Source organism: Vulpes lagopus, chromosome 2 (genome assembly GCF_018345385.1).
Source record: "Vulpes lagopus strain Blue_001 chromosome 2, ASM1834538v1, whole genome shotgun sequence".
Classification (NCBI taxonomy): Eukaryota; Metazoa; Chordata; class Mammalia; order Carnivora; family Canidae; genus Vulpes; species Vulpes lagopus.
In genome coordinates this window covers 148,554,562-148,568,687 of record NC_054825.1, presented here as the reverse complement: position 1 = coordinate 148,568,687, position 14,126 = coordinate 148,554,562, and the positions used below count along the sequence as shown (strand labels likewise).

The following is a 14,126-nucleotide window of genomic DNA, read 5'->3' as shown; positions in this document are numbered from 1 at the left end:
GTCTGGAGGAGTATACATCAAAGTATTAGTAGGTATTATTTATATGTGGTACAATTATAGATGTTTTTATTTCTTGCATATGTGTATCTTCTAAATTACCTATAATAAACATGAAATATGTGTTACAATAAGAAAAATAAGTTTATTTTCTAAAGCATTTTATAGACACAGATATGTCAATTCCCTCTCATCCCTATCACTATGTCAACCCTTAATCTGTAAAGCTTATTTTTTTTTGTAAGAGTCTGTATAACAATTCTAGTCCCCTGTTTTATCTTTTTTCAGATGCTGGTGAAAAATAACCACCTTTCTGACAAGATCATTGTTCTGCCAGGGAAAATTGAAGACATCTCTCTTCCTGAAGCTGTAGATGTGATCATTTCGGAACCGATGGGATACATGCTGTTTAATGAAAGGATGCTGGAGAGTTACCTTCATTCCAAAAAATGGCTGAAAGCAAATGGTGAGTTGGTCAGTTCCTGGTTCAGAGGATAGAAGCTGCATTTCCATAAGAATTTGCCACCCTCTTTCCCTCATATTTAATTTTGGATGGAAAAGAGGAGAGGACATTTCTATTATACCAGTTTTTTTTAATTTTCTCATCTTAATCTTCCATAACAGATGATCTAGTCTCCAGCCATAAGGCCATAGGTGCTAGAGGGCTGCATGGTATTAAATATGGTACAGGGGACCAGTTCAGAACTATGTGTTTCTATCCCATTCTATCACTTTCTTCCCTAATGAACTTCACCAACCACTTGGACTTTTGACTTTGGTTTTCTCATCTGTATTTTTAAAATAATCTCTAAAATAAATCCCTGAAGCCCTTTTAAGTGTTGGTTTTCTATAATGTGAGAAACTCTCTGAGTCCCTGTCCTTTCTGACATATTCTTCCCCAACTATGTCTCTCTTTCCCTGAGATCAGTACATATAATTGAGATAATAATATAAAATCCAATATTTCTTTTGTGCTTATCAGGTATCTACAAGCACTAAGCAATCTGCATAAATTAATTTATGAAAACCTTAGCAAGCGTGAATGTTGGAGGTTTTTAACTTATTTGAAAGATCAGTGCTGAGGTTCTTGGTGATTTTACACTCCTTCAACAGGGGATGTTTGGCAGTGTCTGGGGACATTTTAGTTTGTCACAGCTGGGAGAAGGGTAGTATTGGAATCCAGTGGGAGAAGCCAGGTATGCTGCTAAACATCCTTCAGAGTATAGGACAGACCCCTGCCCCATCAAAGAGTTATCTAGCCCACAATGTCAACAGTACCAAGATTGAGACCTGGTTTACTGGGAGGTACCATTACCTTCCCCAATTTACAAAGAGAAAATGGAGGCAGAGTGGGAGAAAGCAACTTGGTAGGGACACGCCTCTGGTAAATGACAGAGCAGGGATTTGAACCCAGGTCTGTCTCACCCTGAAGACTCCTGCGCACATGCTAACTTTCTGCTCTTTACTGGAAAGAGTGGACACATTTTCACAAAATGTTTTTCCAAATAAAGCGTAGAAAGTAACTGGCCAATTTTAAAAGTTGCATCTCCCATTAAAATTGTAGCACGTTACCCATGATGTGGCTCCCTACCTTGATAGCCAGTGCAGACAAAATAGCGACCACCAGTGCAGCAATTGCTCACCACGTTAATGCGGTATACGCATAGCAGTGTGTGCATGTAAGTAAAGCTTGAGGCTCATCTGTAATTTCCTGCATGCTTCGAAATGTAGGGATTCAGAGATAGGCACTTAAAAAAAGAAAACTCATGCAAAAATAAACAAACAGGCAAAGTGTACCTATGTCACAAACTTCATTAGTATGCCTGTAGTCAAGCAGCCAGGATGGTCTTGGAAGCCTTGTGTTTATATGATGAAATTGAACTATGGAAATGAGCATAAAAGAACAGGCTGCGTAGATTTCCTACTCAATGCCCCTCAGAAAGAATTTTTGTATTTTTGTCTGGATTTGTTTTTCAAATGGCTAGATATTTGCTATTGGTGAGTTTTTGAACATGGTTAATTCACATGCATGTACTGAGCCCCGCTAAGCTGAATATTTAGACTTAATATCTGGGCATCCTTTTCCCCCCAGATATTTGAAATAGATACGAAATTTTTACTGGGCTGTGTATCTTTAACTAGACAGGAGAAATGAATACCTGTGATTTTATCTTCTTTTTAATCCGTGTCTTCCTGAGGGAAGCAGGCTTGATTTTTTTCCCTAATTATTTTTATTTTTGTTTTTTGTTTTTTTTTCCTAATTATTTTTTTTCAGCAAAATAAGATGTAATTTACAACATCAAATAATAAAAAAGACTTCTGATGAAAAAATGGTAACCTTACCCCTGCTCCACCTCTTCCTGTCCTGAGACTGCTCCCCAAAAGCTTTCCTTTTCTGCTCCATTCTGGACTTCTTCCATCACTTACCTATATATTTTGATACAAAATTATCATACTGCTATTTTTGTCACCCCCTGGTTGAGAAATTTGCTCTCCTACATAGCATTTTCTTCCCTGCTTGATGTATCCTTGCTCCCTGCCCCTGTCTTCTCGATATATTTATGCAGGTCCTCAATTCCTTTTCCAAACCCTTGAGGCCAGATATGTTTCGGAATCCTGAATCCGGAGGACTTTGGAAAGGTAATACAGTCATATACCGTGGATTACTTAATGCCTCCAGTGGAGTCTGAGGCAACACTCTGTAATGAAACACATTACATTTCTGCAACAAACCATATGAATATGGATAACGAGTGGTATAAATAAAGACTATAAATAAACTCATGTCAGTTCAGGTCAGGTTTGCCATCAGATGATGTTGCTGCAAACGTGCAAAAATCTGTTACTTCACAGAGCTTTGGGGACATCATTTAATATGAAGAAATATGGACTGAGATCATCATTTGGTTAACTCAGTAATCAGTGTTTATGTTATTATGACAATGTTTGTATTGTTCCATACAGAGTCAGGTAGTCTAGTGAGTGCATAGGATTTTGTATTTTCTCATGAAATCTTGTGTTTTTCTTAGAGTTATTTTTCATTAGCTTGGTTTTTCCTATACTCATTAATTGTTTCCATGCTTCAAGAGGTCTGATAGATCCCATCAATATTTTGTCTATAGAAGCCTTCCTCCTGTGGATGCTCTGTCCTCCCCTCCCACACACAATGTGGTTCTCCAGCTCTGCTGCATGCCTGCCATGCTTGACTTTCCATCATCATTCTTTTGTCTTCTTCTTTGCTGGTGTTCACCATCATTTTAGCAAAGAGTATTCTCTGGCAGCTTTTGGAGAAAGGGCACTTGAGAAGTTACTTTTTATGGATCCCTTGTATTATCATCCTGCAGGTAGAAAATTTGAACTTGGGCACAATTTTCACTCGGTATTTTCAAGACATCTCTCTATGGTTTTTGGTTTCCAGTGTTGCTGTTGAGAGGCCTCATGACCCCCTGACTCTTATTCCTTTAGAGTGACATCATTTCCCCCTCTGGATGCTTTTAGTATCTTGCTTTATTTCTAGCCTTCTTACTGTGAAAAACTTTTAAAATTCTTGTGTTGGGCATGAAATGAGAGTGTTTCATCAGAAGGCTCATCTTCTTCAACTCAGAAATTTTCTTGTATTTTTACCCTTAATGACTTCCTCCCCTCCATTTTATATCTTTGGAATTCCTGTTAGGTTTGAGGTTCAAAGCACCTCTGAAGCTTCCCAAGTTTTCACAGTTGGTGATACATATTGCTTTTCTTTCTTTTTAAAAAAATTTTATTTATTTATTCATGAGAGACACAGAGAGAGGCATTGGGAGAAGCAGGCTTCTTGTGGGGAACCTGATGTGGGACTTGATCCCAGGAAACCTGGGATCACACTCAACCACTGAGCCACCCATGTGCCCCAACATATTGCTTTTCTAAGGTTGTCTAATAGCTTTCTGTCTTGAAATTGAAAACCCACTAGGCAGTCATTATTGCTTTGACACCAGTGCATGAGATTTAGGTGGACACATGTGAATAATGTTACAATCATGTTTTTTCTCCAACAATAAAGACTGTTTTATTTATTTCCCTAGGTAAAACCATCTGTTCTGTTTTAACAGGCATTGAAGGGAGCATAGTTACAGTATGGGATCACAGACTCACAGATGAGATTCCATCTCTGGATTTCCCCATTCTACTTATTAACTATCTGACTGAGTCACTTAAATTTCCCTGTTCCTTTGTTTTCTCGTTTATAAAGTAAGGGTATAATAATAGAACCTACTTTATATTGTGATGTGGATTAAATGAAGTCATACATGGGAAACCCATAGAAAAGTTCATGACAAAGAGTTAAACATAATCAAGAAATTTTAGGAATTATTTTTGTGACAGCAGCTCCAGTTTGTAAGATGATACTTACTTCTGAAATAGGGTTAGCAGTAGTAATTCATCTTTCTTTTATGTGCAGGTTCATAAGTGACTATGAAAAAGAGTCTCTCTAAAAATGACAAAAAATAATGCGAATCACTGTATCTCCCTGCTTGGAAGGGCTGAGCTTCAGGCATGCCAGTCTAGGTGTTCATCAGCCTGCCAAAGAATCTGCCCTTTCCCATGGTGACTGTAAATGTCAGGAGCAGAACACAGAGTGGGGGTCCCAGCAAGGAGGATGGTGAACCCCTAGAGAAGCATAGCTTCTTATGGCACTTTAAAAGATAGTCAATATGATTATACATGGATGAAGTCCGAGAATGGAGATAATTATGTGATAGAATGATGGGAGGTACTATTTTCAAAGCTATTTTTACAATCAATACAAATTTTTTTTTAAATGAAGGAAGTGCACAGAATGCCTCGCACGGGGCAGATAGAAAGGAAGAAGCCGACAGTGGAGAAGGCCATATGCCAGGTTAAATGCCTCACCTAAGACTCCACCAGCTTTTATCATAACATGACTTTGTGACTTGCATTAGTATTTATGTCTTTGTATTTCCCTCAACCTTCTAATTTTTTTTATCCTCACTTTGAGGCAAAACTATGTTTCAGCCTCTCAGGTAACGCTGAAATAGAAGGAAAAATGGAGTTAGTCAGGTGCAGGTGAGTGTACCCTGCAGTCAGAAGGCGGTGCAAGTCAACGTCTGGGTCTGTTGTCTTTTGCCCATTAGGAATGATGTTCCCAACATTCGGCGACATCCACTTGGCCCCCTTTTCTGATGAACAGCTCTACATGGAACACTACTCCAGAGCCAACTTTTGGTAATGTTCTCTTCTCTCTTCCATTCCTTTTCCTTTAGAGTAAGCCAGAGTTTTCGGTTGGGTTTGCCATTTGGGGTTATATAATTGGTGGGGGGTGGGGGTGGGATGCCATGCACTATAGGATGTGTAGCAGCACCCCTGGCTTCTACCTAGCTGCCAGGAGTGCCTTTCCCCTAGTTGTGACAACCCAAACTGTCTCCAGACACTGCCAAATGTCCCGGGCAGGAGAAGGGGAGTGTGAAAACATTCCCTGTCGAGAACCACTGGAATAGACAAACCAGGGAGCTGCTTGTGCACCATCAAGCATCTGGAAGACCGCCTACTGCTGAAACAACAGCACCACCCACGCATACCACTGCTCCCCCCTCCCCCCCCCCCCACTTTCCACCATCCATTTCCTGGGCTCAGCGCTTTGGCTTCTGTGTTAGAATAGACCTTGGTCAGAGGACACAGGAATCGGTACATCAGAATGTAAATGAGTTGATTAAAAAACTTTTTTGGAGTTTGCGCCCTAATAGGTTCTTGGCTTTTGGACAGCTCGCTTCACCTTTTGAGACTCGGTTTCTTCATTTATAAAATGAGAACGAATACAAAACCCCTGCCAATTCTAAGCCAGCATTCTTTTTGGCATTCTTTTCTGAGCACTGGTTTTTATAATGAGAAAGAGGGCAGGAGAATGATGATATTGGACCCAGGGGAGGGAGAAATGGAACAGCTACCACCCGAGTGGGAATGCTAGATGTGTAGGAGGACAGGCATGTACTGGCAGATGGGTGAGGATGGATGCTAAAATTTAAGCTTTGAGTTCCAGCTGACGTATGCAGAGCCTTCCAACACATAGATATCCACAGTTGATTTCTGTTTTTTTTTTTTTTTTTCTCTTTGTAATCCTATCTCTTGGTGAAGAAGCAACAGCGAGGAGGTACTTTGGTTTCCCAGGTTACATGTTCTATGAAGAGTAGGGTCAAAGGACTGAAATTTTTTCTTTCTCTCTGATTTTTTTTCTTTTAAAATAAGCTTTCCTAGCACAGATTTGCATCTTGTGGTTTCTGCTCAATCTGTAATTTTGAAACTCTGAGCCACATACTTCCCAATGAGGGTGGATGCCTCTTGGTGTGTGATAGGGGACACCTTAATTATGATCATTGTTCCATGAGGTCATGCTGACCTGAAACGTTTATATTTTAGCTTTAAACCTCCTCAATCAGTGAAAGGGTTGGAGAGGCAGAAATTTCAGGTAACGGGATAGACCAGACTACTGCCCCCAACGGGGCAGTGGGGGAGCACGTTGTCCCGCAGTCCTTGAGTGAGTTTCCAACTGCCCCATCTTAAGACCTTCAGAACGAATGTTAATGACCACAGTTGATAGGCCAGGCTCACCATCAGCATACAAACATACTGCTATGTATTTCATCTAAAAAGAAAAAAATAACCTTTTATTTTATTTTTATTTATTTATGATAGTCACACACACACACACAGAGAGAGAGAGAGAGAGAGAGAGGCAGAGGGAGAAGCAGGCTCCATGCACCGGGAGCCCGACGTGGGATTCGATCCCGGGTCTCCAGGATCGCGCCCTGGGCCAAAGGCAGGCGCCAAACCGCTGCGCCACCCAGGGATCCCTAACCTTTTTTTTTTAATCTCTCACTTCCCCAGTTAGCCACCAACCATCTCTCTTCGTCCCTTTGCAGCAAAACTCCTCAAAAAGCATTGTCTATCCTTCCAGTTTCCAACTCTTCCCTTCAGTTTCTTTCTTAAGACATTTCTCCCTGACAGCTTGTAAGCAGGTTACCAGTGTGCTGACCTCCACATTGCTCAATACACTGATCTGTGCTCCTTTGCCAGCTTATTTAACCCATTACCCATATTTGAGAGCATTTGAAATGCCCCCACAGTCTTTTTCTTTCTTTCCTGCTGCTGGTCACTTTGTTAACCAGTCCTTCCATCGTTGTTACTTGTCTCTTCCATCTGATGTTGGAGTGCCCCAGGACATTGTCTTGGACCTCCTCTTTGTCCACAGGTAGTGCCTTGGTGAGTTCACCCATTCCTGTAGCTTCAGATGCTATCTGTATGCTAATGATTCCCAAGGGTATCTATCTTACGTATATCCTGGGAACTCCATCTTTTTATGGCCAACTGCCTTCTGGGCAATTCCCCATGTAGAGACTTACCATCCAAACTCGACTCCTCATCTCCCCTTCCTTCCCCCTGAATCTGTGCTACTCATAATCTTTCCATCTCAGTTGATGATAACGTTGTCCTCCCAATCATTCAAGCCCCAAACCTCGAAGGCCCCTCTTTCTTTGTCCTCATGTCTAAACCATCAGGAGATTCTGTTGATTCTTCTTTTGAACTATACCCAGAATCCAATTCTCCTAATATTCACTGCTGTCCCTTGTTCCCAACACTGTCATCACTCATCTCGATTACTGAGATAGCTTCTTAACCTGTCTATTCCCAGCATTTCCAAAGCCTTCTCATTTCCTAGGATCGTGTTCATTCGGCTCCAGCCACATAGGCTTCCTTGCCGATTTTCAGGCACATCCAGCCACCTTAGAGGTTTTGCATTTGTTTATCCTCCTATGTGGGATACTTTCCCCCCAATATTCACATGGCTAATTCCCTTCCCCGCCGTAAAGTCTGCCAAAATGCCAGCTCTGCTGAGTCCCATACCACTCCCCATCCCACCTTTTCTGCTTTGTACTTTTGCTGTAGCACTTATCACCTCCTTAAAGACATATAAGTCCTTTATTTATTATTACTTATTGTCTTCATCCTTCCTGATAGAATGTAAGCACTGCAAAAGCCCAGATTCTTTCGGATTTCACCAGTGTATCCCAAGCACCCTCCATCCCAAGTACCTGTCACATGGTAGATCCTCCGTAAATATTTTTGAATGAGTAAAAACTCTAGTAATCTCAAGTAAGTATGCAAATAATTTCTATTAAGATCTTAGTTATCTCTCTGATTTTTCTAAATTTTTTACAAAATTAGGATACATAAAGATCATTTTGTAGCTCTTTTATTTTTTAGAATCTTATTTTTTATCTTTATTTTGTTTTGATTTCAATACCTTGTTGACATGTCCTTGTATCTTCTCAATATTCTCTTGCTACAGAGTATTTATTTTGTGACTGTATCATAATTTGACAACTCAAGCTCCAATATGGAATATTAAATTATTTTCATTGCTAATATAATCCTATAAATTTCATAAGAATTAACACTAAGGTATTGTTTGTATACTCTACCAGAATATAGAATTTTGTAGAATTCTATATCCTAAATTCTTTAAGAATACTAAAGTGAACATCCTTTTATAGAGCTCTTGGTTTGCATTCTGATTATTTCCTTACAATAAATTGCTAGAAGCAGAATTACTGGACCAAAAGGTGTGAAGAAGGATCTTTAAAAAAATTATTCTTATATATTGCCAAATTGCCCTGTAGAAAAGTTTTACCAATTAACACTTCCACCAGTAGTATATGAGAATGTCTGCTGAGTCTTGCCCATACGGGCTATGTTTTTTTAAATGCCAATTTGATTTGCAAAAAAAAAAAAAAAATGGTGGCCAGTTTATTTTTAATCTGTATGTCTTTGATAGCTAGTGCATTTGAACGGTTTTATTTTTAGTCAACAAACATGAAAAAAATGTTTTAAAAAATATATAGTTAACAAAATTCACCACCTTCTCTCTCCTTGTAATTTCCCTCCCTCTATGAAGACGTTTCAGCGTTAGGCGAATGGATGCGGGCCTTTGGTTGCATTGGTGCAGGGAACAGGTGGCAAGAGCGTGCACAGTTGCCATTAGAAGAGGCACAGAAGTGGCAATGTTGGCTGAAAGGAAGGAGAGGGATTAAAAAAAATGAGTTTAGGTATATAATGAAGAAGGTAGCTGAGGAACCAAATAAATTAGATCATCAGATATAAGCAATTACCAGTCCTCACTGACTTTCTCACATTTGGCACCAGGGCCTCCTCGCTTTACTTCTGGAGCCTAGTCCTGGTTTTCCTGCTTCCTGGTTGGCCCCAACTTCATCTCCTTTGCTGACTCTTTCTCATGCCCCAAGTCCTCCGTGTTGGATTGATTCCAGATTGGCTCTTCCCATCTTCCCCTTTCTGCCTCTGCTCACCTCCTGATCTCATTGCGTCTCCTGGCTGTAAATACTGTCTTTATGCCAATGACTGCCATAGTGACAACTCCAGCCTAGAACTCTCCCTGGAACCATAGACTTACATGTCCAGCTGGGTGTTGACAACTCTACGTGGATGTCTCTAGGGCATCTTAAATGTAAGATGTTCAAGAGCAAGTTGCTGTCCTTTGTTGCCATGCCCTTCTCACCCCTACAAAACAAAAACACAACAAGCAAAACAAAAAACTCTGCTTCTACTACAGTCTTTCAAGCCTTTCAACTTATTTCCTCTTTTTAAACAGCAACTAAAATGACCTTGATAATGTATAATTCAGATCACAGTCTTCCTCTGCTCACAACCTCCAGTGGCTTCCCACCTTCTAGATCATAAAAGCCAAATTTCTCACTGTGGCTGGTAAGACCCTCCAGGATCTAGTTCCACCCTGCTACCCCTGTGATGTCATGTCTTCCTACTTCTTTCTCATCCTCTCTGTCCTCAGTGATTAGTCTCTTCTGTTCCCCTTGAACATACCAGGCTAGCTGCCACCTCATGGCCAATCTTTCTCTGCCAGGAATGCAGATGGCCCCATGGCTTGCTCTCACATTCTTCAGCTCCTAGCTCATATGCCATCTCCCCAGGAGACCTGCTCTCAGTTACAGATGATCATCTCCTCCCTCCTGGAAGTCCATATCATGCTTCTCACTTCATTTACTATAATCCACTGTATTTTATGTTTTTACTTATTGATTTAATTTATTGTCTATCTCCTTCATAAGACAATAGTTTCCATAATAGCAGCTGTTTTGTTTTTCACTGAGTCTGCATCATCTAACAAGCTAATAGTAGTTGTTCAATACACTTTTGTTAGCTGGAAGATAAATGCATTGACATAAGAATTCTTTACATATTAAGGATATTAAGACTGTTGTATTTTCTTCAGAATTTTCAGTTTGCCTCGTATTGACCTTGTGATAGTTTTCACCACAAAAGAAGTTAAAATATTTTTGTGTAGCTGGATTGACCAGGATTTTCTTCGGTACTTTCTTTTCCTTTATTTGGAAAAGAACTTCCCCCAAGCTAAGGCTAGTATTAGCCTCTACTTATTTAATGTTTTCACTTTTTAAATTGGTAAATTTAAATTTACCACGCCTGGGTGGCTCAATAGTCGAGCATCTGCCTTTTGCTTCAGGTGTGTTCCCAGGTCCTAGGATCAAGTCCCACATTGGGCTCACTGCGTGGAGCCTGCCTCTCCTTTTGCCTATGTCTCTGCCTCTGTGTGTGTGTCTTTCATGAATAAATAAATAAAATCTTTTAAAAAAATTTTTAGAATTTTATATTTAACCCTCAAATTCATTGTAGTTTAAGTATGTGGTAAGCACAGAACTTTATCCTTTCTAAATAACCAGTTATGAGACTCTCTCAGTAGACAGGAGTACCACACTCTGATGTTATTAGCAGTCACCTACAAAATTAATAATTTCCTTATTTGATTAATATTTCTTTGCCCCTGATTAATTAAGATTCTGAAATGTACCTCCTGAGAATAAGGCTCAGTCATGAAGAATTATCATTCCCAGCTATAAAACTTATTTATGTGATGGATACTACTGCCTTTATTGAAACTAATTGGTTCAGGAGTTTTAAGCCAAGTCCTTTAAATACAATTTCAAATTGATTCTTGTATCGAGAAAAACATATACATAGGATCAATTAAGAGGAGCAACCATATATTCTCAAGAAGTTTGAGATTCAACTAGTTTGCCTTATTACATTTATTACAATTATACAACATAAAAGCATAGGCAAAATAGGTAGTAGTTAAAAGCTGGATGAATCGGACACTAGAGACACGTTGAACTCTGTTTCATTCTTGGTTCTATCAATTACTAACTAAAATTTCAGCCAAGTTAATTTGATCTTTCTGAGACACAATTTCCTTTTCCTAAATTAAAGATAATAATATTCCCTACCTGGGGGTGAAGGATTTCCAGAGATGGGTCCTCTACTCATACTTTGCTACCATGCTAACCCTTTCTTCACAGGCCATTTGGGAGGGTGCTACCGGATGCTGAGTGTATCCCAGCATTCAGGGACTCAGAAAATAACCCCAGGGTGGAGAGGTACCCTTCAGATACCTGTGTGGGGGACTTGGTCTGACAATCTATTTACTAGCTGGCCTTTCCCAAAAATATATTTGTCCCTGATAATCACTGGTACACAGAAACACCACGTGCACCAAATAGGAACATTTTAAACTGCAACATTGATGTAACTGAATTTTCGAATTTTTATGGGAAGCCAAGTATATGGCACAGAGTATCACAAAGAACTTTTGAAGGAATACTACCATGACTGTTGCAATCACGTTTGAATTTTTCATTTGCCCTGTGCTTGTTTCATTTATGTTTTCATGGTTACTTGCACTATAATCTCCTTCCATCCACTAATATTTACTCTTGATAGTTCCTCTGCTTCTCTGCTTATATCCAGTTCTCGAACCCATCTGGCTTTTGTACATAGAAGAAGCCACAATCTCTAATATTCATCTTTTTGGTAACCTATATCAAACTCATAGCTCTTCCATAATATTCCATCCCTGGGCCTATACACATCCAGACCTTACTTTTTATCTTTAACCGTGTGGTCCCTATTTCAGTATTACAGACACAGTACAGGTCTCCCCATTAGGAGGAGTTCAGTGCAATGCCAAGGTCCACACCAGGCTCAGGAAATCAACAGGGAGGTTTGCAGTAATGGAGAAGTTGCCTCCATCTTCCAGGGTGCTCTAGGATGAGTCTGATACACATTCTTCCTGTGGGCAAAGGTGCTTTTGTGGGAGAGTCTGATCTTTAAAAATGGTGAATCCCTCTTTCCATCCTTTCACTGCATTCCAGCAGGCAGGTTATGGGCTTAGAAGAAACTAAAATTTGTGGTGGGAATAGGAACATTTCAGAAGTTGTCCACTTTGCACTAAAGGGGAATCTATTTTTAAAATCATGGAGAGTAAAAAATAAATAAATAAATAAATAAAAAATAAAAAAAAATCATGGAGAGTATTCGGGACTACAGCTAAAGAATAGGAAAGGGAGCTGTACGAGCCTTGAGAGTGTCTATTACAAATAGAGCAGCATATCCTTCATGCCATATATCAACAAAAACTGTTTTTAACTACATCTGTCCAGTGCTCACAAACTGGCTTTTGTTCGAATAAGCCTCGATTTCTATATTAACCTTTTTTGTAACCTATGTCAGACTCATAACTCTTCCATAATTTTTGCTCCTGAGCCCATATACAGCAAATCCAGACTTATGAATTCATAGCTCCATATCCATTTCTCCTTTGCAGCTGTTTGAGCAGAATTCTTACACTTGACTCTCATGGGGTCAGATGCCAAACCCTGGATTCATTGCCAAGACCAGGTTCATAAGACATTCTGATTGACTGGGACTGAGTCACATGCAAATCTCTAGACTGAAGGGCAGAGACAAGACCACCCAAGCCACTAAGGACTGAGAGTGGGGAAGAGGTTCCTAGAAGGAAATCTGGTGCTGTTACCAGAAGAACAACATCTATTTGCTGAGTTGGAACAAAAGAGATGTGTACCTCATTTCCTTGCCAGACTCTTCCTTCTAATACAGGCTTCCAAAGGTCCTATTGTTATGCAAACCGGTAATGTCTAGATTTACACTGGCATGCCTAGAGATGCTCCAGGGGTTTCTTTACAGATTCACAGGTTTTCCCTTCTTAAGAAAGATGCACAGTCTGAAGCTTGGTATTATTTTAAGGACTGTGCACTCATTTCCCCCTCTTTTTTTATAGTAAAAAGACCCCATATTTTTAAGAATACCAAAAGTATATGTGATATTTATATCACATATAAAATAGAAGCCACATTATTCTGCTAGAGTTTAACCCCCCCCCCAAAAAAAAACAGAGACATAATGAGCTGAGAGCATCTGTATAAATACCACTGTACACAGGGGTATATCTGCATTCTACTGATGCAGAAAACTGTCAAAACTATCAAGCCTCAAGTGCTGGTCTATATAAAGGATGTTTAAGAAATTTAAAAGATACAGTTTGTTCCTAGACATGCATCCTTGTCCTATGAGATACCCCCACCAGCCACCCTCTTAGGCTGCATCCTCAGTACCATATGTGTGTGTTAACTGACATTCCTGATCTCTGTATTTGTTTTCTACTTCTTAAGACCTATATACCTCTCATCAGGTTGGCATACCCTTGGTTGTCAATTCTGGTAAAGCATAGGACATTTTTGGTAACCTTTGTCAAACTCATAGCTCTTCCATAATATTCCATCCCTGGGCCTATACACATCCAGACCTTACTTTTTATCTTTAACCGTGTGGTCCCTATTTCAGTATTACAGACACAGTACAGGTGTCCCCATTAGGAGGAGTTCAGTGCAATGCCAAGGTCCACACCAGGCTCAGGAAATCAACGAGGAGGTTTGCAGTAATGGAGAAGTTGCCTCCATCTTCCAGGACCCTAAAAAATTGCTTGATTGCCAAACAGAATAGAGTTTTTCCTTCTTCCTTCTTCCCATCCTCCCTCCCTTCCTTCCTTCATTTTTTTCCCCTTTTCTTTCTGTCTTTCCCCGCCCCCCCTCAAGCTTCTTAATGGAGATGAGTGAGGGTTTGGTTAGGATAGAATGAAGATGCAAAGATTTTTATTAAAGTATGTGAGTCATGCCATGAGAGAGTGTGTTCACATTCGCTTTAAGAAAGTGCTTGTGTGACAGAAGCTCCCC

The 14,126-nt window shown here is 39.9% G+C and overlaps 1 protein-coding gene across 1 annotated transcript in view; it reads left to right on the top strand.

Annotated features, from left to right (window-relative positions):
- Positions 1–14,126, top strand: part of LOC121480158 (histone-arginine methyltransferase CARM1-like) — a 243,266-nt gene that overhangs the window by 204,999 nt on the left and 24,141 nt on the right. The window contains exons 6-7 of the mRNA XM_041736492.1: positions 286–463; positions 5,130–5,220. Of these exons, the coding sequence (XP_041592426.1) occupies positions 286–463; positions 5,130–5,220 (269 nt within the window). The remainder of the gene's footprint in view (positions 1–285; positions 464–5,129; positions 5,221–14,126) is intronic.